This window comes from Sciurus vulgaris (assembly GCF_902686455.1).
Source record: "Sciurus vulgaris genome assembly, chromosome: 1".
NCBI classification, from domain to species: domain Eukaryota; kingdom Metazoa; phylum Chordata; class Mammalia; order Rodentia; family Sciuridae; genus Sciurus; species Sciurus vulgaris.
The window spans coordinates 76,472,318-76,500,267 of record NC_136461.1 but is presented as its reverse complement, the minus strand read 5'-3'; the positions used below and the strand labels follow the sequence as shown (position 1 = coordinate 76,500,267).

The 27,950-nt window shown below is 37.7% G+C and overlaps 1 protein-coding gene across 1 annotated transcript; it reads left to right on the top strand.

Moving 5' to 3' along the window:
• The first annotated feature begins 10,887 nt into the window (after positions 1-10,887).
• Positions 10,888-27,408, top strand: LOC306668155 (guanylate-binding protein 1-like). The gene is made up of 11 exons (XM_079151284.1): positions 10,888-11,041; positions 13,443-13,644; positions 15,765-15,892; positions 20,858-20,967; positions 21,237-21,433; positions 22,260-22,502; positions 23,321-23,601; positions 24,239-24,451; positions 25,224-25,326; positions 25,554-25,747; positions 26,802-27,408. Exons 2-11 carry the CDS (start codon positions 13,455-13,457, stop codon positions 26,916-26,918), a joined length of 1,776 nt encoding a protein of 591 aa, XP_079007410.1. The 5' UTR covers positions 10,888-11,041; positions 13,443-13,454; the 3' UTR covers positions 26,919-27,408.
• The last annotated feature ends 542 nt before the right edge of the window (positions 27,409-27,950 follow it).

The window sequence follows — 27,950 nt, the reverse complement described above, 5'->3', positions numbered from 1 at the left end:
CACTTTTGTGGTTGTACATGATGGGGAGTCACACCTGTCAGTACTCATATATGAACACAGGAAAGTTATGTCTGATTCATTCTACTGTCTTTTCCATTCCCATTCCTCCTCTCTTCCCCCCACTCCCCTCTGTTCAATACTGTGAACCTCCCCACCCACCATCCCCACCTTACACCTGCCTATTGTGAGTCACATATCAGAGAGAACATTCGGTCTTTGGTATTTTGGGATTGGCTTATTTCACTTAGCATGATATTCTCCAGTTCCATCCATTTACCAGCAAATGCTATAATTTAGTTCTTCTTTGTGGCTAAGTAATATTCCACTGTGAATATATAACACATTTTCTTTATCCATTCATCTGTTGAAAGGTACCTAGTTTGGTTCCATAGCTTAGCTATTGTGAAATGTGTTGCTATAAACATTTGTGTGACATATCACTAAACTATAATAATTTTAAGTCCTTTGGGTATGTACCAATGAGTTTAATAACTGGGTCAAATAATGGTTCCATTCCAGGTTTTCTGAGGAATCTCTATACTGCTTTCCACAATGGTTGCACCAATTTGCAGTCCCACGAGCAATGTATAAGTGTACCTTTTTCCCCACATCCTCACCTACACTTATTGTTACTTGTATTCTTGAAAATACCATTCTGACTGGAGTGAGATAAAATCTGACTGTACTTTTAATTTGTATTTCTCTAATTGCTAGAGATGTTGAACATTTTTTCATATATTTGTTGACCATTCATATTTCTTCTTCTGTGAAGTGTCTGTTAAGTTCCTTTGCCCATTTATTGGCATGTGTTTTTTTGTTTTTTTGGTGTTAAGTTTTTTGAGTTCTTTATATATCGTGAAGATTAATTCTCTATCTGAGGTGCAGGAGGCAAAGATTTAAGACATATGTTTCTTAAATAAAATTTTCTTATGCGAGGGTTCACATATGAGGCCTAATAAATCTCATGAAATAAGTGTACTAATGATGTAATCACAAACTGCCATGGAAGAGCGAAATCTGCATGTTGAGATGTCATCTAAACTGATTCTTGGTGGAAGATACACAAGATATTTTATAAATTTGCATCAGTCAAAAAATAAGCAGCAGGCTATGAGTCCCATGCCAGCTAATGGAGCATTTGAGAAAAAAAAAAAATAATATAATCTACGTACAGATTGGCTTTGCGGACATGTGACCTGCATTTTAGCACAGTGTCAAATGCTAAGATGTGCCCCATGCTTGGGTTAAGGTTCTGTCTGCTTCCCTTGCTTGAACTTCTTGATGTTTTGTTTTCTTTTTTGTGAAGGCTCCCATGTTTTTATGTGGAAATGGGACACACAATTTATAAGATTTATTGTAACTGTCTAATAAACTTTTTAAATTTTACTTCAGTGAGAAAATATTTTTCTCAATGTATTATTTGAGATCATTAGTTTAATTTTATAATATGATGAACTGGATACCATTAAAAAATGAATAGGAAAAATAGTTATAATATTACTTAGGTATACAGATAGGAGGATGAGGATGAGGGCAAGGAGAAAGATGAAGAAAACTTCTTGTTCAATAAGATGTGATTTTTTTTTAAAGTGCAGATTCCCAATTTTTTTAAAATGATGAATGAGAATTTCTGTTTTTTCCTTAAATATCATGTACCATCAGGACTGGGGAGTCTGGTGGAGACCTACCTGGATGCCACCAACAGTGGGATGGTGCTTTGGAGAATGAGGTGACCACTCTGGCCCAGCGTGAGAACTCAGTAGCCGTGCAGAAGGCACCTGACCACTACAGTGAGCAGATGGCCCAGCGGGTGGAGTTCCCCACAGACACACTCCAGGAGCTGCTGGAGGTGCACAGGGCCTGTGAGAGGAAGCCATCGCAGTCTTCATGGAGCACTCCTTCAAGGACGACAAGCATGAGTTCCAGAAGGAGCTGGTGGTAATCCACCTTAGTTATATCCTTCCTTATCCTGTCCTTCGGAATGAGGTTTAGATTCCACCTTCTAATCCCAGAGTTCATGCCTCTCTTGACCTGGAAAGAATCTGAAGTTTGTCAGTAACTGGGCTCTTCAGGCTACTGTGCAACCTTTCTCTAAAGTATGGCACTTCATTTTCTATTGCTACAAAACAAATTATCAAGTGATTAGCAGCTTAAAGCAACATGAATGCATTAGCTCACAGTCAGATCCCTGTACAGGGTGTCTGAATGGTCTGCTCAGTGCACCACCCACTGAAAACAGGAGTCAACAGGCTTAGTTCTCATCTATAGGTTTTGGAGAAACCCTTCCATCTCAAATCTCAAATCAGCAATAATGCATTCCATCCTTCCCTTGTTTCTGATCTCTCTGGTTTTCCTCCTCTGCCATCAACTAGAGAAAAGTGATTTAAAGGGTTCATGTGATTAGGTACTCTCCATTTCTTGAAGTCAACCTGTACTTTATGATGTAATGCAATCATGGGATTAATCCATCATAGTCACAGGCCCAGGGACTGTGCAGGATGTAGCCAGCATAAGAAAGAACTCTCAGGGGACATCTTTATTCTGCTGACCAGAGGCACCTTCATGGGAAATATGTCTTTCAGTCTGTCTTCGATCATCCTACAAGTGAAAAAATCTCTTAATTTATATTTAGGAAAAACAGCTAGAATGTAAATTACAAACATAAAACAGAAAATTCCTATTCTGTTAACTTCACATACACAAAGCCTTATTGAAAATATTCATGGAGGGATCAAAACTCTGTACAGAATACACTCAACTCAGAACTGAGGGGTTCTTCAAGCTAAGGTTTAAAGACTTGGAAATATAAAAAATTATGTTGCTTGGTTCTTAACCATTATGTGAACTCAATATGTTTTTACTATTATTAATTCATTTTGTATTTTCCTTGTAAACTTTAAATGTTATCTGTTAGTGCCTTACAGAAGTACAACTTCTAATATAACAACCTGAATTAATTTGAGATAACAGGCCATCACCTATAGGACAGACAAGATGTCCGACTGACCTCAATTAAATAAAAGGGGTAAATACCTGTATAAAGTTACATTGAAGTTAAAACCTAGTACTCTTACTTTAAGACTGGTGAAACTGGCTTGCTGGATGTTTAAGACCAAAGCTAAGAAATTAACGTTAAGGAAGTAAAAGGGCCAAGAAAGAAAATAGCCAATATTTGGCTCTTGCCCTCCAAGGTCAGCTCGAACCCAGCCAGGGAACAAGGGGAATTCTCTAAGGGCTTTGCAACTCTGGGCTACATGATATCCAGATCAGGGGGATCAGTGAGACCCTGGAGAACAGGAAGCCAACTAGTACACATGCTGCAAAGAGAAGGGTCATTGGAGAAGGGAGACACCCCTAATGCTTCCAATGGAAGCCACATGGTCAAGGAGACCCTGACCCATCCTAGCAGATGGCACTAAAGGAGCTGAGAAGCTGCTCTTATGTTCCCAAGAGTGATGCCCTGAGGGAACTCAGCTAACTCTTAACAATAGATAGGAACAAGGTCAATTTGTCCAGCTTGGTATTAAACACCTAGCAAAAGAAGTCATAACCAAAGCATATTCATCCGTGGCATTTAAAAGGAAAGAAAATAGTTCTTTTAATGTGACTTAAAATGTATACTTGTGTTAGCCCTACCAAGAGTAAGACTGGAGGCTACAAAACAGGGATTCTTAGACAGGAGTGCCTGATAACTATTGAAAGAGACTATCAGAGTCAGAAGATTTTTTTAGTCAACAGTCAGTTTAAGACCTACAAATCATCCTAACCTGCTAAACAGGTAGGCTTAATCCATGTTGCTAGTATGATTATCTAGCCCTAAGTAACAGAAATAAAGAAATTTGTACTAAACACAGAGATTATGCCAATAAAAAGGTATTTTGCAAAAATCAGATGACATTACATAGCTTAACTACATCTTATGGGGGCATGTGTGATATTATAAAAACCAAGTGTTGTGTTTACATTCTGGCAATGTAACTAACATCCTTAAAGAATTACAGTCCCAAATAGAGGCATGTCCTCACCAGCCTTGTTATGGGAACAACTTCTTAGCTCTTGCACCTCCTGGGGAATGATTCCTATCATTATCATCATGATATTCATTGACATGTTCCATATGGTACATTTATTTTGTATTAATCACATTCCAGCTCTCATGTCTTTTTGTTTCTCACAGAAACACCCACCTCTCAGATGACTTTATGAACTGTTCTTTCTGAACCAGACTTTTGCTACAGACCCCTCTGAGGCCAGGGGACAAAAAGGCAGTCAATATAGGTAGTGAATCATTGGGTCAGAGAGAGATGGGGGCTGATTTAGGAGGAAATGAATGCTAATACCTCCAGAGCACTTTCCCTTCTTCCATCTGTTGCAAGGTGAACTTCCTCCAGGGAATTGTTATCCCCCCTGCAGGGAGTTGTAGGAGTTGTTAATTAATGCCTCCTAGACTACTCCCTTCTTCCCAGGATTACTCCCCCTTTGGCCCACCTTTTTGGTCATGTACACAGGATGGGGGGAAGAGAGGCATGAGAACAAAGGAATTCTAAAATGTATAAAAGGGACCTGACACTCCCACTTTCTCAGATACTCAGCTTTGGAATTGCCCTCTCTTCGAAGAAGGCTATCTCTGTTTTATATTTTAAATAAAACTTGCATTCTATGCTTGCCTTGGCATTTCTCAGGTATTCAATCTTCACATCTGGGAAACAGAACTTGGTCCTGATTCTCATCACCAGTATCATTAGAACAATCAAAGCGTACTGTCAAACTCTTTTTTTTTCTTTCCTAGCACCATGATTATATAAAAATCTATAAAATATAACATAAGACAAAAAAGTCAAGATCTCATATAAAATGTTATCTTCACTTAACACTGATCCAATGTCTTTGCCATGCAAATCCTTGTAGGCAGGATTAGTGATTCTTTGTGAATAGTTCATTAAGATTTCTTAAAAAGTTAGGGTAGCAGAGAAGCTGCTGCTCTACCCTCTTGCTCATCTCAGGGGTCTCCTTACAAAGACCTAAAAATTGACTCTAGAATAAATTACTTTTATTTTTAAATGTATGTTACTTTTGTACATGTGTACATGTTTCTCTAACAAAATAATTCACAGGCATTTAAAAATTCACTATACACAGAAAATATAAAAGAAAGTATAAAAATAATCTATAATTTCATCAATGAGCTAAAAATACTGTTAATATTGAAATAATTAACTTTCTGGACTTTCACCCTACCTGTTATTGATTTTTAAGCTTTTCATAAATAGAAATTTACACCTGTCATAAATTAAATTACTCTGCTGATAATGACTTTGGTCATTGGAAAAGGGGTCTGGAAAAGAGGTAGGAAATTCAGTTCTTCCACATTATAGGTAAATTAAAAATCTTACCAACCAAGAACAATCTCTTTATAACAATGTATAAAAGAAAAATATATGATTTATTCTTGAGTAAGCCCAACCAAATATGTATATGTTAGTATCCTGCATGTGACTACAAAGTCAGGATGATATTTCACACAATTTACACATCCAAGTGAATGAGATGCTTCTGCTCTGCAGTATTTAGCATGTAAATTAACATGTGAAATTAACATGTTTCCTTAGTATCAGTGACATCCTGTTTTTCATAAAGGAACTTCACAGCCCATTGCTGTTATATCTTAAATTTTTCTATAGCTTTCTTCAAATAATTCATGCTATGCCTATCTGGAAAATTGAGGTAACCACTTGTTTAGTTAATGAGTTTAATAAACCTCTCATCTTCCTGAGAAGAAATGAGTAGCCAGGATAGGAACCTCCACTAAGTTCCAAGGTGACAGGGACACTGGAGCTCTATATTTCTAGTTGTTTGCATTTTCAAAAGGTTGGAATCCAGACCCTTAGAGACATCTCTGGGTTGCAAAACAGGCAATGGTTTTATTTAGCCCCTGGAGAGTTTTATTTACATTCAGAGGTTTAGAGAAAGGACTGGGGCCCACTTGTCTCCAAGAACCGATGAGGGAAATGGAGTCTTTATGGTTTATTCCTTATACAGGAGAAATTAACTTTTATTTATCCTTACATTATACAGTTTAAAAACTGTACTACTAAATACTAATCAAAATCACAAACAGTTCCCCAAAAATGCAATTATTTTTAGAGGGCAGGGGATATAGTTCAATGGTACAGTTCTTGCCTAACATATTCAAGGCTCTAGGTTTGAAACCAGAGTTTGAGATGAAACTAAATTCTCTGCTTCTGTTGGTAGGAGAAGTCTGTGTACACTGTGGGCCCTTGTAGCCTAGAAAGCGCATTTTAATGTTTGCAGCTAATGACAGCAGGTGATGCCTACCTCTCTTATTTCCTTTTCCTGTAATATAAGATATATTTAATTTATATTGGTATTTAAATTTCAACAAGTTTTCATTTTAGTATTTAAGTTACAAAATATCAAGAGAACTATAAACATCAGTCAAAGAATTTACCTTCTGTTCTGGAAATGGGATTAGTGTATTTCCCATTATATGCAGGACAGTTGTATCAAGTTAGGCAGAATTATGACCATGCTATCATCTCTATTTGGAAACAGTATAGTTGAAGGAGATGTGTATGGATGCCAAGCTGACAAGGAATGAACTTACGATGACTAATTTTATGTGTCAACTTGACTGAGTTAAGGGATGTCCACATATCTGGAAAAACTTTGTTCCTGGGTGTGTTAGAGAGGGTGTGTTTCTGGAAGAGGATCACATTTGAATCAGTAGACTGAGGAAAGAAAATCCACCCTTAACCAATGTGGGCAGACATCATCCAATACATTGAGAGACCAGAGAACAAAAAAACAAAAGAAGGGTGAGCTCATATTTCATATTCATTTTCTCCTCTCTCTCTCTCTCTCTCCTCTCTCTCTCTCTCTCTCTCTCTCTCTCTCTCTCTCTCTCTCTCTCTCTCTCTCTCACTCTCTCTCTCTCTCTCTCTCTTTCTGCTTGCTCACATTGAAACAAGTTGTCATGGTAGAGAGACCCACATGGTGAGGAATTTAGGATGGCATTCAGGAAACAACCAGCAAGAAATTGAAGGCTTTAGTGAAAGGGTCCACAATAAAGTGAATCCTGCCAAAAATCATCTGAGTTAACTTTGGAATAGGTCCTTATCCAGCCAAATCTTGAGGTGAATGCCATTCCAGCTAGAACCTTTATTGCTGGCTGTGAGAAACATCAAAGCAGTGGAACTAGCTAAACTACAGTGATATTCTTATAACATTCAGAAACCTTGAGAATGTAAATGTACTTGTTTCAAGTCACTCTACATTGGGGGAATTTGTCATGCAACAAGAGAAAACTAATATACAAATTTCATGTCTTTTAGCTTTTATGCCATTCTTATTGTTGTCTTTATGTAAATTGATGTATGCAGGATGATTTTCTTTTTATATTTGGTTTCTTTCAACTAGGTAGCCTTTTTATATTCATCCAATTTCTTATGTTCAGTAATATTTACCCATATACTTAGGAGTGAAATTATTCAGTCATAGGGTATATTTGTTCAATTTTGGTAGGCAATATCAAACAGTTTTTCAATTCTACTCTTTCAATTTATGTACTACAAGTATTGTATAAGACTTCTCAATACTTCACATTCCTATTATCACTTAGAAATGCCAGAAATTTTAGCCATTCTGATGAGGTTTAAATTGCAGGTTTAAATGTGGCTTTTCCACTGGGTACAGTGATGCATGCCTGTAATCCCAGCAGCTCGGGAGATTGAGGCAGGAAGATGGCTAGTTCAAAGTCAGCCTCAAAAGTGAGGCACTAAGCAACTCAGTGAGAGCCTATCTATAAATAAAATACAAAAATTAGGGCTGGGGATGTGACTCAGTCATGGAGTAGCCGTGAGTTCAATCCCCAATATCAAAAAAAATAATAATAATAATACTTTTCTTTGATTAGTTATTATTGAGAAGTGTAAATGCACTTTTTATGTCTATATCTTATTTGAAAATCCTCCTTTAAATTCCTAATTAAGAATATGAAAATATAGATTATATTTATTTTGTTTACCTTTGGTTCATCTTGTCATCCTCTTAGTGGACTCTTTGCATAAAGTTATTAATTTTAAAAGATAAATTTATCAATTCTTTGTCTACAGTTAATGATTTTTTCCTTCTCTTTCCCAACCTGGGGAATTTGAAAACAAAATCTTTTTTTATTTTCTTTCTACACTTGTTTTATTTTCCAGATTTCAAACTACAACTCACTTGGAACTGATTTTCTTTCAGTGTTAGCAGGCAGGAATCAATCTTGATCCTTTTTAATATATACATAATAATGGCTAATAATGTTTTTGTGCCTAATTGATATTTCACTGTAATTGTCATTGTGAACAATTGTGAACTCTCTGTGTATGTCTCGCTCTGATAATCACAATAAATCTATAGGTAATTTTGTGGAGAATTGACATTCATAAAATAATGAGTCTTCCTATCTAGGAGCACATTTTGCCCTCAATCGATTAGCTCTTATAAATTTCTCAGTAACATTTTATAGATTTATTCCTAGATACATTTTTAAATCAAAATTTTAAAGCAAAATTTCTGATTATCAATTTCAAGACTCAGCATATCCCTAAACATTGGAAATCCAACATATTGCTGAGAAATATCAACCATTAAAAAAGTTTTTACTCCTGTAAACCCAGCATCTCAGGTGGCTGAGTCAGGAGGATCACAAGTTCAAAGCCAGCCTCAGCAATAGCGAGGAGCTAAGCAACTCAGTGAGACCCTGTCTCTAAATAAAATACAAAATAGGGCTGGGGATGTGTCTTAGTGGTTGAGTGCCTCTGAGTTCAATCCCTGGTACCACCCCCCCAAAAAAAGTTTTTCCTCTTTGAACCTTTCCCATTTTGTAGCAGAAAACAGAACAGAGCTCTGCAGACATCCTTCTTCTCTACTCTCTAAAAGGGCTTCACAAGTAGGGACTTTTCATATTTCAAAAGAAAAACAAACAGCTTTCTTTCCTAGTCAACAGAACTGTTACTCTCACCCTGGGATCTGATCTTTTAATACGAGATCTCAGGGCACCCGGTCCAGCCACAAATTCTCAGGACAGCAGTGGCTACTTTACTTGCCCCCCTCTGAGGTACAGAGGCATAAATCTTTTGGGGGAGTCACTCCCCAGAGATTACAGTGCCAGTCAACAGGACCAGGAGAATGGGGTGGGAGGGATAGTGAATGGGGGGGGGGGGGGTTTAAGAAAAAGAACAAGACTTTGCTGAACAACCCACAACAAGGCAGAATGGCCCCGTTTTATATACCACCCACTACAAACTCCATACAAAATCTGAGGGGGAATGAAAGAGCTCAGAAGGAACTGTGGAAGACAAGGGGTGGTGACATGGAACAGCATACTCGTCTGTGGACATTCCTTACCTTCCTAACACTGTGAGATATTTAGTTAAAAAGTTGTTCAAAATCGTACTGAAAACATAAGTAAAAAGAGGTCTGTAGTCATCATAAAAACAAAAGATCACTCCTTGTTTAGGAGGAGTGATGGATATTATCAAATGCAAACACTTGAGGTATCTTGTATATATATTTGGAAAATGACCTGGGAAAGGAAAGGAAAGGAAGAGAATGAAGGAGTAAGGGAGGAAGAGAAGGGAAGAGCGAAGGAGGGAGGAAGGAAAGGGAAGTGAAAAATCAGAGTATGGTGGGAATGGTAAGAAAATTGGAAGGAGCACATTTTGAAGCCCATGCTTATTTAACCCAGCAGCCAAACAAAGCAGATTCAAATTGCCAAAAAAAAAATTGTTCTTTTCTAAGAATATCCTGAAAGTCAATTTTAAACTCAAATAGAAGAAACTGCAATCTAAGACAACAAATACAATGTTGATTGAATTTTAAAACAGTGACTACTGAAACTGGATATGAACTGGTTCAACAGAGAAGGCATTATCTGGCAGAGTACTACGGTCAGGCTTTTGCACCACGTGGAGGCCGAAGTACCTCTATTCGTTTGTGTTCTTATCTAGGAGCAGACAAAAATCACCTGGAGATCTCACAGCAGAGAAATCTGCCAGCAAGAAGATTCAAGCAGGGAGGGATGTAAACAGTAAAGAATGGCTTGTATTCAAGGGCTCTCTTCAGTGGTAGAGTTTAAAAATATCTACACAAATTTGCACTAAGCAAAGGAATGGGAAGATGAATTATAATACCAAAGACAGAATACATTCCTCCCGGAGGAATGAGGGGATATGGACTTCAAAATAATGTCACAGGGTAATGCTACCACAGTTGCACAAACTTCTCTGTTCTGAGTTTTTACAAAATAGAGGCTCTATTTATAGCTTTAACCTTACAGGTTGAATAAAAATCATATCACATCACTTGTTATAATTTATGATTGCTGCTGGAAAAAGTTAAGGGAACTTTTAAGTGATGAGTACAATCTCAGGTTCTAGGTAGTTTGGGGAAAGAGTCTATTATACCGAAGGACAGCAGGGTGAACAGTGTTTCAGGAAATTGCAGTTAGGTCCAGTTCAAAGTTCATCTGCCTTCCAGGGCAGGCATATTTGAAGCCCAGTCCAAAAGTTCAGGGGAAGACTTGTCTGAGGCCAAATTTAACAGTGCTTCCTGGAAATTAGATTTTAAAAATAAATGACACTTCCTCATTCGAGGATGCTTAAACAGACTCCCAGTCTTGGAAAACATTTTACTATATTCTATATCTAATAGACATTTTTTTAAGTAGCAAACGGTTTATAGGATCTCTTCTAAGAAAATATTTGAAGATACTAATTAAGAAATCCTGTCAACCCTACCCACAAGCAGAGTGCTAAAACAAACTTTTATGATTGTTGATTCATTTCCTTCGACTAAGTACTTTTAGTTTCACATTCTCCTAAATCCATGATAAAGGTTGCTGTATTCTTCAGTGTTTGGTCACTTGGGGGAAATCCAGAAAGGCTCACGACACGAGATCAAAATAAAAGCCCAGCCATCCAGCAAGAGGAACTGAAGTGAGAGAAACCAGTCCACCCGCACTGAGCAGGAAGAGCAGGTAAGGCTTCCTTGCCTTCTCAGTCTCGGTTTCTGCAGCTCTGAGGCAGCTCTGCTCGGACACAGGAGCCTAGGAGGCTGGGGCAGGCATGGGAAGGGATTTATAAGGGTCAGTCGGTTTTCTTAAAGCAGTCTGGGGGTGGGACAAAAATCTGATGAGACCTGGAACTTCAACCTGACATAGGGCAGAACGTCCCTAAGTGCCACTACTGGCACTTGTGTGGCATTAGGCATCAGCAGACAGGGGCTGAACTCAGGGTGTGAGATGCACTGGGACTGTCTTTCTCACTGTGGACACTGCTGTGCTGACTAGGGACACAAATGAATGACCAAGGTCATTAGGGGAGCCTGCTCAGTCCTGCTGGTGCCGCAGCTGAGAAACTGAAAGGGCTGCCTCAACAAGGGGCCAGGTAAACAGCCGCCACTCACACTGAAAAGAACAAAGAGGAAAAACTGGAGCTAGGGGCACAAAAGGCCCAAAGCAACATACTTTCTTTTTTTTTTTTTTTATATATATATATATATTATGGAATAAGTTTCATTGGTGAGACTTAAAAGACCGGAGCACAACCAAGGGCACGAATGTCTTGATCATCTCACCTTTTCACAATGGGTCCTCCCAGGGTCAAGCAGAGGGACACTGCCTATTTCCCACTTTTCTTGTTAGGGAGCCAGTGTGAGCACAGACTCATCAGAGCTGTGGTCCCAGGGGATCAGGGTTCCTTGGGAAAAGCTGGGTGCCTTGTCTTCGGAAGTGCTGAGTACATGACAAGTGTACACCCACTCCTCTCGGTAGCAGGAAGTCACCCAACTTGGAGAAGCTGAATGAGGGTATAATACCTCCCCCTTATTAGAAGGAACTCCAGGTCTCAGCTGGCTTATCGCCAGGTAAACCGAAGTGAGCTCCAGGATTACATTTGGGCACTTTGGCTCATTGCCTAAGATATTGCTTTTCATGATGTAGAAATGTCCTTACATTCATACGATTCTTAAAATTAAGCTATCCTTTCATTCGTGAGGTTGCCTTAGTTTTTTGTCTGCATATGAATTTATGGGTTTTTTTTCCCATAAATTCAGGTATTCTCGATTGGATTTAATTGAGATGCTATTGTGGAGAGATGATTGCATGTAGGTATGTGTATGCTTGCGTGCACATGAAGCATCACGCTGTCTAATCATTCATCTGAACCTGACTTCAAGGTGGATTTCCTTCTTCAGATGTAGTGCAGACTCACTAATTTCCTGGTGCCCATCACACCTTAGCCCTCCCCAGCAGGATCCGGCCCCTGCATTTGGCTGAAGGGCTTCCTCTGAAGATGCACTGAGGCAGCACCTTTGCTGGTCCAGCATCCCCAAACCCTCAGGCAAATTTTTCTACTTTCTGGAAAGTCTGCCTCTGAATTCCTGAACAGGCACCAGCCTCACTCTCCACCTTCATGTCTAACCATTCTCTGTCGGTTCCTTCTCTTTCACCTCCTCCTATTCCCATTTTTCTTTCCTCTCTCTACCAAGTGGGGAAAGAAAAAGAAAAAAAAAAAAAAAAAAAAAAAAAAACAGAACAAAACAGAAAACCTAAAATGTATGGCTGGAAATACAGATTTTTTAAACAACTTCCTGCTTCCTGTCCAGCTCTCTTGATCTGCTTCCTGATCTCTTAATCTCTATTTCAGTCATTTCTAATAACATCTTGTGTTTGTGATTGTTCATTCATATCCTCATTGAGTTCAGGCTAATTTACTGTGAAACTCAAGAAACTTACATTTCAGGATGCTACTCTGTGCAAGCCTCTTCCCAGGCAAGGCCCCTAGTTATGTGTTGCATAGTCATGGATTGTCATAAAAATTTCAAAAGTAAGTTACATTGATTCCACTTCTATAATGTGAGTTCAGAATCTTCATTAGAGTGCAATAAGCATAAGTGCTTGGGGTGGGAGAAAGAAACACACTTAGAAACATCAGGGAACAATCCTAAGGGCCATATGTCTAACAGCAAAACAATTATCCATGAAGGTCTTCATTCATTTGAAGAATTATAAATGAATAAGTCAATACTTAATTTCTGAAATCTAGTTCAGTGGAAAATGAATTATCTGAGTTCTATTCTGTTTTCCATTTGATGTGTAATGTAAATTCTTAAATAAGAAGCCAAGGAAATTTTTCCATGATAAATTAAATCAAAGAATTGAGTTGTGAGAGCAGTTACACAATGATGAGTCACTGTTATATGAACATTTTAAATAAACCATTTTGATAATATTTTCATAACTTTCTAAAATCATACATGTTTTCCTCATCTACCTTGTTCATGCACACAACACTTTAGTTTATGCCGGGGAATTTTGTCTCTGCCTTCTGAAAGCAAAAGACTAGAAATTGTAAAATATTCCACCTCTTCCTTTGCAGACACTCCTAGACATGGCCTCAGAGACCCACATGCTGGTCCCCATATGCCTCATTGAGAATATTAAAGGGCAGCTGATGACCAACCAGGAAGCCCTACGGATCCTGTCAGCCATCACACAGCCTGTGGTGGTGGTGGCCATTGTGGGCCTCTACCGCACGGGCAAATCCTACCTGATGAACAAACTCGCTGGGAAGCAAAAGGGTGAGTGCCACCAGCAAAGCTCTGCTGAGCCCTCTGTCCTCCACACTGTGGGCAACCAGCCTGGGGCTGGAGGGGAGAAAGTTAGAGTCAGGGAGGGACAGTGAAGCTAAACTTCCACTCACAGTTGGACTTTTTATCTTCACTCATAAGAACTAACTCTCCCCACTCTGCCTTAGTTTCCCTTTTAAAAGTACAGGCTGTTCCTTTTCTAGAAGGAGGAGGCAGTAAAAAGAATAATTAATTTGTATGATAATAAATCATAATAAAGTATAAGACTTTTATTAAAATATTCACATAGTAAGAGCAATCTTCCACTGACTTTTTAAAGTTAAAACAAGTTTTAGTTTGTATTAAATAATCTTTTTCACTGTTGAAAATTAGCATAACATGAAATTACCCTTTTAAACCTTTTTAGATTTACAGCTGTGGCATCAATTCACATCTTTGTGTAGCTTGTCTCATCTTTCCCAAGAGAAACTTTGGATCCATCAAATAATAACTCCCTATTCAGTCATGCCCCACCATCATCCTACACTCTGTCTCTAAGAATTTGACTACTCTTGGCTCATCATTTAATTGGAATCACAACAAAATTTGTCCTTTTGTACCAGACTTCTTTCACTTAGTATGAGGTCTTCAAGGTTCTTCCATGTGGTAATTTATCAAATTTCTTCCTTTTTAAGTGCAATAATTGATATACATAGAAATTTGTTTATCCATTCATCAGTAGATGAAGAATTGGGGACTCATATGGCAATTCTGTTTAATTGCCTTGGGAATCACATACCGTTTTCCATACTGCCTGCAAATTCCCATCCAAAACACATGAATCCTCTAATTTTTCCATATCCTTTCAAACATTCATGATTTCCTGTTTTGTGTTTTTGTTGTTTCATAGTGGCCATTCTAATGGGTGTGAAGCAGTATCTCATGGTTTTAATTTACAGTTCCCTAAATGACTACTGATGTTGGGCATCTTTCATTCACTGTTGTCCATTTGTATATCCACTTTGGAGAAATAGCTGCCCACCTCCATAGTCATTTTTTAATCTGGTTGTTTGTGTTGTGTTGTAGGGATTCTTTCTATATTCTGGACATAAAAGCTTTATCTGATACACATCTAACTAGTCTAACAAGTAGTTTCTCCAGTTCCATGAGTTGCCTCTTTTCCTCTATCAATAATGTACTCTGATACTCAAAAGTTTTAAATTTTGATGATATCCCACCCATTTTTTTCTTTTGTGATCTATGCTTTTGGTGTCCTATCCAAGAAATCACTGCCAAATCCAATGACATGAAGCTTTTTCCCTAGGTTTCCTTTATGATTTTATAGCTTTAGCTCTAATGTTTAGGTATTTCATAGCTTTAGCACTAATGTTTAGGTTTTCCATCTATTTTCAGTTAATTTTCATGAGTGACAAGGTAACAGTCCAACCACAATTCCTCCTCCTCCTTTTTCCTTGCATGTGGATCTTCAGTATTCCCTAGGTCAGTTATTGAAGAAACTGTTCCTTCTCTATCCAGTGATCTTGGAAATCTCATGAAAATCATTTGACCATATACATGAGACTTAATTACTGGACTCTCTATTCTATTCTGTGGCTCTATATATTTGTCTTTAAGCCAGTACCACACTGTTTTGATGACACAATTCTGTAGCAAGTATCAGATTTCAGAATCTTTGGAACCATCAAATTTATACTTTCTTTTTTTAAGTTTATTTTTGGGTGTTATCTGAGATTTCTAGAGATTCCACCTTAAAATAGTGTATGTATTAATACTTCTAAAAATTCATTGGACTCAATAGAACTCACGGAACATTTTACTTTGGATAATAGTAACATCTCGAGTATAGCAAATCTTTCTACAGATGTGAATTCACACATGGCTATTATTGTATATGGGTAATTTCCTTGTATTTCTAGTTTGTTGATTTTTTTGTTATTTTAAGTGTTTCATTTTTTTCATGTATTGTATATTCTAATTTTTATTTCTCTAACAATAAGTAAGATCAATCAATACAGGCTGTTTTTTTCTCTCTTACCCTTGATTATGCTTATCACAATTTCCAGAACCTACTATTAAAACTCTACCCATCTTATCTCCTCTATGTTTGACAGGCTTCTCTCTGGGCGCCACAGTACAGTCTCACACCAAAGGAATCTGGATGTGGTGTGTTCCTCATCCCAAGATGGCAGACCACACCCTAGTTCTGCTTGACACCGAGGGTCTGGGAGATGTAGAGAAGGTAAGGAAGGAGGATTGTAATTTGGATTAAGCCCCTATCTCCCAATATCCTTTCTACTATATAGTTTTTCCTTAAAAATAATTTGCACTTCACTAGAATGTCATTTCATTTTACTTACATCAGTAAGTAGCAACCAAAGATGAGGAAAATATTCATAATACACAATCCTAGCAGAAAAGCAAGATGGTAGACAATATTCTATTAACAACAGGCTGTAAACTCCTCAAATTACCCCACATGCATAAAGGTAGCATAGATAAAGTTAATGTCATGGAGCTTATTAGTTAAGAATTTGGGTTTTGAAGCCCTAAGACTTTGTGTTTAAATTAAACTCTGGTGCCACCTTAGTGTCTTTAAGTCAAATATCTGACTTCTTTTAGCCTTAGCTTTCTGATCTATCAAATGGATGTAACAGTTCTATATTTGCCTCATAGTATTGTTTTGAATATGAGATAATGTTCAGGAGCATAATAATTACTTGATTAAGTACCTAGAAGTATTATAAGTCTTATTTGTGTTAGTTAGCTCTTCATTCCTGTGACCAAAATACCTGACAAGAACAACCTAGGGTAGAACAGATTTATTTTGATTCATAGTTGGTCAACTCCATTGCTCTGGCCTGAGAGATGAGGCAGAACACCATCATGGAAGGGTGTGGTCAAAGTAAGCTGCTCACCTCATGACAGTCAGAGAGCAGAAAGAGAGGGCCCAGGGACAGATATAATCCCCAAGGTCACACTCCCAGTGACCACCTTCCTCCAGCCATGCCCCACCTGCCTACAGTTTACACCAATTCCCAGTAGTCCATTCATATTATTAATCCATAATGGTTAATACACTGATGAGGTCAGAGCCCTCAGGATCCAACCTTTTCCCCTCTGAACATCACTGCATTGCCTAACACATGAGCTTTTGGAGAACATTCCAGATCCAAACCACAACACTTTAATGAATCAATTTTGCTCTGAAAAATAGGGAAAAAATGACAGTCCTAAGGATTAAACCTAGGGTCTCACACGTTAGGCAAACACCAAGTACAGCTTTAAAAAAAACTATTTTGAGACAGTCTTGCTAAGTTTACACAGATTTATTGCATCCAAATGATAAAGCATTTGCAACAATATATTATTTACTTCTCCACAAACACCTACACTAGAAATGTAATACAATACTGCTAAACCTTAAAGCATATGAAATTTACACATGGTTTTTACTCATACAATTGTGTACAAATTTACATGCAATTAAAATATACTACTATTAAGACCCATCCCACTCAAAAAGTGTGAAATGGGAAAAATCAAGCCAAGATTTAATCATGATCTGCAAATAAATTTTTAAAAGTTGCTTAACACATATTCAAATATGCTCAAATACATCATCTGGCCAGGCACAGTAGCACATGCGTTTGATCCCAGTGGCTCAAAAGGCTGAGGAAGGAGTTCAAAGCCAGCCTCGGCAACCCAGCAAGACCCTAAGCAACTTTGTAAGAAATTGTGTCAGAATAAAATGCATATGTGAAACAGGGTTGGGGATGTAGCTCAGTAGATAATCATCCTTAGGTTCAAGCCCTTGTACAAAAACAAAAAATATATCATCTTCATTAAAATAGTGCAAGAAATCATTTGTATGTCCTTCATGACTAGAGAATTCATGCATATTAAACACCTCTTTGATATAGTGAATATTAAATATGTTGTTTAATGTATAATTTATAAAAGCACATTAAACCAAGTATAAAGGAAGACATGCTCAAGATAAAAATTCATTTCCTTTCAAAAGTACTGGATAGGTTTTTTTTTTTTTAAATCACAAATACAAGATGGAATTAAAGATACTTTCCAATGAAATACTTGCCAGTTACAAGGAGGATCTGATTACTTAAAAGATGACAATGTTACTTATATTTTGACAACTCTGACACACAAAAAAGTCATACCTTAATAACATTCTTATTTAGTGGCTAAGTATGAAAGTTCAACCGTCACAGCTAAATTCAGGGAGAATGTTTTGCATAATAAGAAAACAAATGGTAGCAAATATAAATGAAGGATTTAAGCATTTTAAAAGAGAATAAAATTCTAAATGTTTTTATTATCTGGTTGTGATAGTATTCTACAAAATCCCCAAATTGTATGCCATTACCATTCCATTCTGGACCCCACCCCATCCCATAAAGTAATCAGATATATTTTTAATTAAAAAATAAACAAGAAAGCAGACTCTGACTCTTTGTGTCCATGATTAAACTCTATTTAAAAATGTAAAATAAAGCTACTCATCTTGCTGAGTCCTACATATGAGGGAGCATTAACCAAATGGAGACTGTGAACTGGCTGAGAAAATAAAGATCCAAAGTAATAATAAGGAATAAAGACAAAAGTCATGGGAAAATAGTTTAAAAAGTGAGGGCTCCATGGGTGGATCAGGCCTGATGGGTCTGATCCCTAACAAAGAAGAAAAGCCCCTTAATTCTTTATTATATAGCCAAAGACAGCAAATGCATTTATTGTAAGAAAAGGTTCTTAAAGATAAACAAGAAGGGAGAGGCCATGGGGAAATTGACCTGAGTGGAGCTTTATCAGTTGTTCAGTAATTCTTCCTCCTCCAGGCAACTAGGCCTCAAGGCCTCTGGTATCTCTTTCCACCTCCAAGGCAGTGACCTTTGAACCTAGGGCTGTCTGAACCAATAAATTCCATGGCATTACAGAATTCTCTTTGAGCAGGACGTTGCCCTCTCAGATCAGTGAGTTAAACAGGGAGAGTTCTCCAAAGAGCATCACCACTGCCTAGAGGTGGCTCAGACAAGCCCACAAGTCATTCAAGGCCCTCAACATATTCATTCTCCTTAATGAAAACGTGCTGTTTATTACCAAATGTCGATCTTTGAAACAGACACCTATCAGTGTCAGTCAGACATGAAACAGCTAGAGTAACAACTGACCCCAGAGCACTTACTACTCAGTTAATTTCTTTTAAAATTAGGGCACAAAAATTACTTGTGTGTTTTTCTGTATTATTCATATTAAAGTTTACAGCCAGGAATAAATGGATGGTTACTGTAGGGCTTTTTAATTTTATCATCAACTCTACCATAGATTTCTGGTGCTAGAATTAATCAGATAAAATTCCACCCAAACTTTTAATTTTAGAGATAGAAAACCTTGGCAAAAGTTAAAGTCACTTACCCACCATCACACAGTTGTTAGTAAAGGTGAGAATTAAAAGTCATGCTGGATGAGGTTGTGCACACCTATAATCCCAACCACTTGGGAGGCTGAGGCAAGAGAATCTTGGAGTTCAAAGCCAGCCTTAACAACTGAGAGATGCAAAGTAACTCAGTGAGACCTTGTCTCCAAATAAAATACAAAACAGGGCTAGGGATGTGGCTCAGTGGTAGATGCCCCTGAGTTCAATCCCTGGTATACGCCCCGCCCCCCCCCAAAATCAGAAGTCACATATTCTTATCCCCATGATTCCAATTCCATCCACTTTATAACACTATCTTCTTGTTGAAGATTTATGATTGGGAGTACACTATAGTACAAAAATATTTAAAAGATAGGTAGAAACATTATGGGTATGTTCCTTAATGCCTTTGTTTTCATCTTTTTTCACATCTATGAAATGTGTCTTTATTTCTCCTCCCAGCCATCCCTTAGTAAAGTAAAAGTATAAAAACTAAACGTTCACATTTAAACCTATTGTTTAAATCTTATTAAAGTTAATGTTACCGTATAATCTACTACTTTTTTTATTTGAAAAATGGTTAAAATCTAAGTTAGTCTAGATCCTTGTAAATTGATGCTTATTTTGAAATCAGTTTTTTATCTTGAATATTTGAGTGATTTTTTTTTTTTTTTCAGGCTCAACAGATCTTAAGAAATAGGATCATGGGCTGGGGTCTTGGCTCAGTGGTAGAGCTCTTGTCTAACATGTGGGAGGCATTGGATTAGATTCTCAGCACCACATATAAATAAATAAATTAAATAAAGGTCCATTGAACACTAAAACAAATTTTAAAACAAGAAATAGGATCACCAAATTGGATGACACGTAAGAAAATTAATTAGAGAAAGACGTCTTTTCTCACCAATTTATTGAGTTATGATTTACTCTCATCAAAAACTTTCGAAATTATAAAATTATAAAATTATCACAGGTGACATGGAAGCATAGGGTTCTGTATTTATAATGCTTCCCGTGCTAGGTGTGTTAATATTGAGATTTACTTTCCCTTAAGGTTAGTGAGTTTAAGCACATTTTTGGTCTTCCTTTAAAACTTGCAGGAAGGCAAATGAGTCTTTCTAAGGCAGGCAATGCAAGTTTTTACAGCCTTCTTGCTGTTCCAGTGCTGCTGTTTTTACCCACACCTAGGGTATGTTATGATCTCTTTAAAGTCCTACAGATGGAATCAAACCTATGCTCAGAATCATTGATATCATCATCAGCCACTGTGACAGGCACTGATTTAGATAAAGCCTCATATCCCGAAGATTGGCAAAATCCAGTATGTGAAGACGACACTAAATGTTTAGTCACTGGCTTAATTTTCTGTTCATCACTCACCTACAGAATCCTAACCATCAACCTCTGCATCCGAAGATGAGGAAGTGATGTCCTCTTGTTTCCTTTTAGTATTTGTTCTTAGAAGTTCCTCCTGAGAAAATTTTTCAACAGAAATTGTTGTTAAGCCCTTAAAATACCCACAACTTTGACTGTTTTGCAGCTCTCTGTCAATCATCATAGGAAGGCATGGGAGAATCAGCATAAACCAGAAATATTAATAAAAAAATATATTCTAAGTCCAAGTCCTACCAACAATCATTTCATTTTGGGTTTGGGTTCCTTTTATAGGTCATGAGTCCAATAAAACTCCAAGTGAGCATACTTTTACCCACTGCTGATCTGAAAAGTACCATGTAATACAAAATCTTCCTGGCAAAAATGTGTTCTGACTTTCAGGGCGACAACCAGAACGACTCCTGGATCTTTGCCCTGGCAGTCCTCCTGAGCAGCACTTTTGTGTACAACAGCATGGGAACCATCAACCAGCAGGCCATGGACCAGCTGCAGTATCCTTTCTGTGGTCCAGAACAGCACCAAAGTCAGAGGGGAGACTTCTATTAATAAATCAGCTGCCAGAGCCAGAATCTTGGTGAACCTAGCACAAAAAGAAAAACAAAACAAATACAACAAGGACAGGGAAAAAGCTAATATACCTACTAAATAATTGCCAAGTAGGTTAAAAACAAAGGAGAAATGAAGGTTTTGGAATATGTGGAACTAATATGGGATGGGGGGCCCTGTTATTTTTGTCATTTTTCCTTAGTTAGCTCCTCAGCTATGTGACAGAGCTGACAAATCGAATCAGAGCCAAATCCTCCCCTGACGAGAACCAGGTTGAGGATTCAGCTGAATTTGTGAGCTTCTTCCCAGACTTCGTGTGGACTCTGAGAGATTTCTCCCTGGACTTGGAACTAGATGGACAGCCCATCTCAGCAGATGAGTACCTGGATAATGCCCTGAAGCTAAAGCAAGGTAACAGGGACTTAGAATTGATAAATGGGAATGTCAGAACCCAAGAAATAAAGATTTATTTTATTTTATTTTATTTGTACCAGGGATTGGACCAAGGGACTTTTACCTACTAAGTCATGTTCCTAGTCATTTTGTTTGTTTCTTTCTTTGGTTTGTTTTCTGTTTTTTTGAGACAGGGTCTCACTAAGTTGCTTAGGGCCTTGCCAAATTGCTGAGACTGACTTCAAACTTGCAATTCTCCTGCTTAACTCATCTAAGTCACTGGGATTATAAGCATGTGCCACCAGAATGGATTACTTTTCTATTTAGAGTTTTCTTACATTTACAATGTCATATTTCTTCCAACTACCTAGTCCTAGGAATTCATGCTTAATATCTAAATTAATAGATTTGATTTTGTTATATTCTTCAGTGTTTTTCTTTTTCTTTCACCTTTCCCTTTGCTATGATTACATAAATGTGAGGATTTATGCTTTGATGTTGTGAGTCTATATTTAACCAAAGAATATGAGTATAATGGATATAGATTTGAACAAAATAGATTAAAGCATAAGCAGCATGCTAGGTCAAATGTTAGAAAACTATGGTCCAACACAATTGGTGGCCAAAGTAGATGCCAGATGTCTTTGTAAATATATTTTATTAAAATAATTCTATGTCCATTCATTTACATATTGTCTATGAATGCTGTCATGATACAGTAACTGAGTTGAGTTCTTAGATGTCTAACTTGTCTACAAAGCTTAAAATTTATACTCTTTTAGCTTTAAAATGACTTTCTTGCAAATCCTTATAGTACCTAAATCCCTTTTTTATCTTCTTCCAGGTACTGGTAAAATGGACAAAAATTATAATCTGCCCCGACTCTGTATCCGCAAGTTCTTCCCAAAAAAGAAATGCTTTATCTTTGATAGACCCACTCATAGAAAGAAGCTTGCCCAGCTAGAGAATCTGCATGATGATCAGCTCGACGGTGAATTTGTGCAACAAGTTGCAGAATTCTGCTCGTACATATTCAACTATTCCAAGGTTAAAACTCTTTCAGGAGGCATCAAAGTCAATGGACCTCGTGAGTACCCTTTCGAGAAATTCCACTAATTGTTAAGATCAGAGGAACTTGAAATAACATCAACCAAGTTCAGTTTTGAAAAATACTTATCATATTTGTCGTATTAAATTTTAGATCACATCAACATTTGTAATAGATTTGTTAACCAAACATCTTTATGGGAAAAGAAAGGGAAGGCAAGAAGAAAAAAATTTATTGCCTAAAATTGACTTAGTACACTGGACCTACACTCTCCAATATGGTAGTCACTAGACAAAGATGGCTATTTAAATTTAAATGTAAATTAATTAAAATGAAAGAAAATTAAATTTTGGATCACAGAGCTCTATTTCAAGACCTAAAATCTACATGTGGCTAGTGCTATTGTATTAGCACATCCAAGAAATTCTCTTGGACAATACTATTTATTCTAATACACCACTCTTTTTGATTTGGAGCACTCTTTCTGATTTGGTTACAATCACTTGCTCCATAATACCAATCAGGTACTTACTAACATCAGGACTAATGATAGACATAATTTAAAGAGGTATGGTTTCTGTTTTAATGGCATTTGCTGTTAAAATTGGATGTGAATTTTCAATAAACACCAGCCCCTGTGGTCTAGAACCAGAATTCTCAACCCATCACCTTAGGATCTTGCCAGAGAGGAAGGTCCAATTCAATAGACATGGGGCAGGACTGGGATGCTTCATTTCAAGGAACTAAGGAGATGGAGAATGTGAGGCAAAGTGGTGGTAACTGACATGCTCAGAATTACACAGAATGAAGCCTTTCCTTCAGGCCAACAAATAGCACCATTTATTCTCTATATGTAGGCTTGGAGAGTCTGGTGTTGACCTATGTCAGTGCCATCAGCAGTGGGGATCTGCCCTGCATGGAGAATGCAGTCCTGGCTTTGGCCCAGATTGAGAACTCAGCTGCTGTGCAGAAGGCCCTTGCCCACTATGACCAGCAGATGGAGCAGAAGGTGCAGCTGCCCACAGAGACCTTCAAGGAGCTGCTGGACTTGCACAGGGCCTGTGAGAGAGAGGCCATTGAGGTCTTCATCAAACATTCCTTCAAAGATGTTGACCAGCTATTTCAAAAGGATTTAGCGGTAATTTTTCTCTCAAGTTTTTATGGATTTGGATTTGAGAAGGCAAATATTATGAGAGAACAAGATGGGTCTTATTTTGAGAGAGACAAATATTACTAGATCTTAAACTGATGACAGCTGCCTATTGATAATCATAATGCACAGGAGAATTGGTTTAATTACTAGGCACTCAAATCTTTGAAACCTTGTCTCTCTCTCATGAATCAGCTAATAATCTTCCCCATGCATATAAATAATAATCGGAGCTCCTGATCAGATTACATACCTACTGTTATCAGACTGGTTTGATGTTCATGCCAGAAAAGCAAAGAAAATTTTAGGCTTAGTTGTCTGCAGCCTGGTTACATCAAGCCACATTTTTTCCATGTACAATCATTAATCCAGTCTAAAAATGAAGAAGTTTACCTCTCACAATGTGGCATAAAGCTAGCAATCTCTGTTCTGAACCTCACCTCAAAGGAGAAGGGGCTTTAATAAAAAGTAGGGACCAGGAGAAAGGACCTGGTGGTCCTGCTGAGGAAACTAACTTTATCTAAGGGTCCAAGATTTTTTTTTTAAGAAACAATCTCAGAAATTCTGATTTTAAACTAACACCTTTTTCATGTTCTGTTTTTTATTTCCCATTTTTACATCAAAGGCCCAGCTAGAAACAAAGCGGGATGACTTTCATAAACGGAATCTGAAAGCATCTTCAGATCGTTGCTCAGCTTTACTTCAGGACATTTTCAGCCCTCTAGAAGAAGATGTGAAGCAGGGAGTTTATTCTAAACCAGGGGGCTATCGTCTCTTTATTCACAAGATACAAGAGCTGAAGAAAAAGTACTATGAGGAACCCAGGAAGGGGATGCAGGTGACCAAGACCTATCTGTGTATATGGCAAACTGCTAATGTGCCTCCTTCAAATGGCACTGTGATCAAGACTAACTGCACAGAGAGGTGCCTTACTGTCTGCATGACATTCACACTTTTCCTAACATGTACAAGAGCCCATTATAACTAGACATGTCCTAAGTACTCATCAAAGAAGAGTTCACCCAATTAACAATTGAGGTATAAATTAAATTATCAGGTTAACTACCCAGTTGTTACTATCATCCACATTATTACTGGATAAGTTTGTGTTGCAAAGGACAGAAATGCAATGCTGTTACCCTGAACACAAACGATAATTCATCGTTTGTGCTTCAAACTGGCTTTAAAGGACACCTGGATCCAAGATTTCAAATAATGTCACCATCTGATCTCTCTGTCCATTACTCTCCCCCACCCCCACACTGCCCTCCTTCTCTTCCTTCATCCCCATCTCTCTGATCAGCTCTCTCCATGAGGTCTCATTCTCCAGTAGGTTCACCCCATATAGGACCACAGCACTGCTAACTCCAAACTAACTCCTCAGTCTAAAAGGACTGAGTCTCTTTTCTTTAGTAAGGGATCCCTTAAAAGCCATGGCTTAGTGGGTGCTTGATCAAACAGCCTGGAGCAAATGCCTATTCCTGGACAGGGAATCTTGGTCACCAGGCATGCCAGGGCCAAGAGGAGCAATTCCTAGAGGTAAAAGTGCTGGGGAATCAGACAGGAACAAATACATTTCCAACTGCTAATTCTGTTCTCTGGACTCCAAGGCTGAAGAGATTCTGCAGACATACTTGAAGTCCAAGGAGGATGTGACTGATGCAATTCTACAGACAGACCAGACTCTCACCGAAAAAGAAAAGGAGATCGAAGGTGAGCAGCAAGTCAAGAGACTAGAAGGCTGAAAAGCTTTTGACAGCCTTTCAAACCTAAGAGACCAGGGACCTCCAAACAAGAGCAAGAAGAGCAAAGATGTGCCTTCTTTTCCAAGTCACACTGGGTAGAGCTATGCAGTGGCAACAGTAGCAAGTAAGTGGAGAGGAAGGAGGCCAGGCAGCAGTAACCCCTTTCACCTTTCTCTTCTCCCTTTTCCTCTCCAGTGGAGCGTGTGAAAGCTGAATCTGCAGAGGCTGCAGCAAAAATGTTGGAAGAAATACAAAAGAAGAATGAGCAGCTGATGGAACAGAAAGAGAGGAGTTATCAGGAACACCTGAAACAGTTGACTGAGAAGATGGAGCAGGACAGGGCCGAGATGCAGCGAGAACAGGAGAGGATCATTGCTATTAAACTTCAGGTATTGAGTTGCACCACCTCGAGGTTTCTGTTTTTCTCTCCATTCTCCCTGATCACAACTTATTGTGGCAATTAGAGCATGAAGCCTAAAAAATGACCTTGCCTGCTTACTCCTAATTTTCAATTTCTGTGTACCTGCCTGATGTGTTCATCACCCATCTCTGGTTTTTAAGTTTTTTATTTGCGGTTGTATTATTTCTAGTCTTATCAGTATATCCGTCAATTAATGGTAGCTGTTATCTGCTAAACATCATAAAAATATTTTATCTCTTGCTTAATACTATCTAAACCAAGAACAGTATCCCTATTTCTTAGGAGAAAAATAGTTTCAGAAACCATTAAATAACTGTTATAAGCTATTATAAAAATAGAAAATATCTGAGTTGTCTTCACGGATAGAGAAACCCACAATGGATTTTTGTTTTGATTTGTTTTCCTGTCATAACTGGTATCACTTGAGCTCTAAGAGAACGTCTATGAACAGCAGGACTCCTTATCCCTTACATCACTGTGACAGACTGATGGTCCTATCTGGTTTCTATGCCCTGCTCCCAGTTTGTATTGGGTTGGAAGTTATGGCAGCAGTTCAGTAAAGTCTTACCTATTTTATGCCACTGTGTTAGGAAGTTGTGGAGGCTTAGATCAAATCTCCTAATCTAAGTTTCAGATACTTTATCAGATTTTGAGAACACATTATTTCTGTGTTATGTATATGCACATAACAATAAGTGGGTAGGTATATGTATAAGAGTTGAAGCCAAGCACGACTAAGATTTTCCACAAAGGTTTTATACAATTAATGGCAAAAGATCAAGACTGGGAATTTAGGCTCATTGCCTTATCAGGAGGTATTGCTGAAACTATTTCTTAGCTAAAGAACACCCAGGAGAAGCAATCTCGAGAGTTCGAATGCCAAAGAAAATTAAAGGTGAAGAAAATTCAATACTAAAAAAAAAAAAAAAATCAAAAAGAAAAATCAATGAATGTGAAAACTACATAGAATAAGGTATTTTCTTAATGCTATGGTTTATTCAGTTTCCTTTTGTCTTTTTTAGGAACAAGCACGGTTACTAAAGGAAGGATTCCAAGAAGAGAGCAGACGACTTCATAAAGAGATACAGGAGCTTCAGAATAGTATGAAAAAACCCAAGAAAAAATGTGTCATAAGCTAAAGTCCTAAAGATGAGAGGTTTCCTGTCACCATTATGCAAAGGATAGCTGAAGTGATTTTAGATCCTGGAACATGTGTTACTTCTTTCAATAATAATTATGTTTTATAGTGTTTAAAATTTTCAAAAACAAACAGTATAATAATTGAAATCATTGTTTCTCTTCCATAAAAGGTTATAAATTGTGTAACAAGGATTCATTTTACCTCTGAATCAATACAGGAAGTATCTCTGGCATCACTGGAAAAATGTGTTTAAGCAGTGCACAGTGGCACATGCCTCTAATCCCAGTGACTCAGGAGGCTGAGGCAGGATAATCCCATGTTCAAAGCCAGCTTCTGAAACTTAATAAGACCCTAAGCAACTCAGTGAGACCCTCTCTCTACATAAAATATTAAAAAGGGCTGGAGATGTTGCTTAGTGGTTAAACACCCCTGGTTTCACTCTCTAGTGTCCCCATAAAAAAAAAAAGAAGAAAGAAAAAGAAATAAAAGTTTGTTCAAGTTGTCCACTATAAGACAAATGGACATTGAGAAGAGTCTTCAGTAAAAGTCTTGGCACACAGCTGGGAACCAAGTTATCCAAGTGTATAATGGATCCAATATCAGGGAAAATCATCTTAGTTTATTACTGAAGACAAAATATACTATATCAAGGATGACCAAATGATGATCAATAATGGAATTTCTGGCAACTTGGCAATAGATGATCCTCACTGATGTAGTCCAGGATAAAACAAGCTACGGTACATTGAAATCCAGAATATCCTATATAATCTCTACAAGAAGGTAAAAGAAACCATTATTATGAGAAGGAGTTGAATTATAAACAAATGTACTAAACAAGAAAACTTTCCCTTCCGGCCCCAATTCATCCAGATTATAATACTTTAGAACTTTAGACAGTTGAAAATGGATTACATTATCAGTAACACCGTAACATTATAACAATGATGTACTGTGTACTTAGAGCACTGTAGAATTTGCAAAGGCAGCCTTTAAATGATGAAGTACAATGTGTTAGAACATAGAACTA

Coding starts and splice junctions, on each gene's coding strand:
- LOC306668155 (XM_079151284.1), top strand. CDS start 13,455: ATGGCCTCAGAGACCCACATGCTGGTCCCCATATGCCTCATTGAGAAT. Junction 23,602..24,238: donor TATTTCAAAAGGATTTAGCG/GTAATTTTTCTC, acceptor TTTACATCAAAG/GCCCAGCTAGAAACAAAGCG. Junction 25,327..25,553: donor AAAAGAAAAGGAGATCGAAG/GTGAGCAGCAAG, acceptor TTTCCTCTCCAG/TGGAGCGTGTGAAAGCTGAA.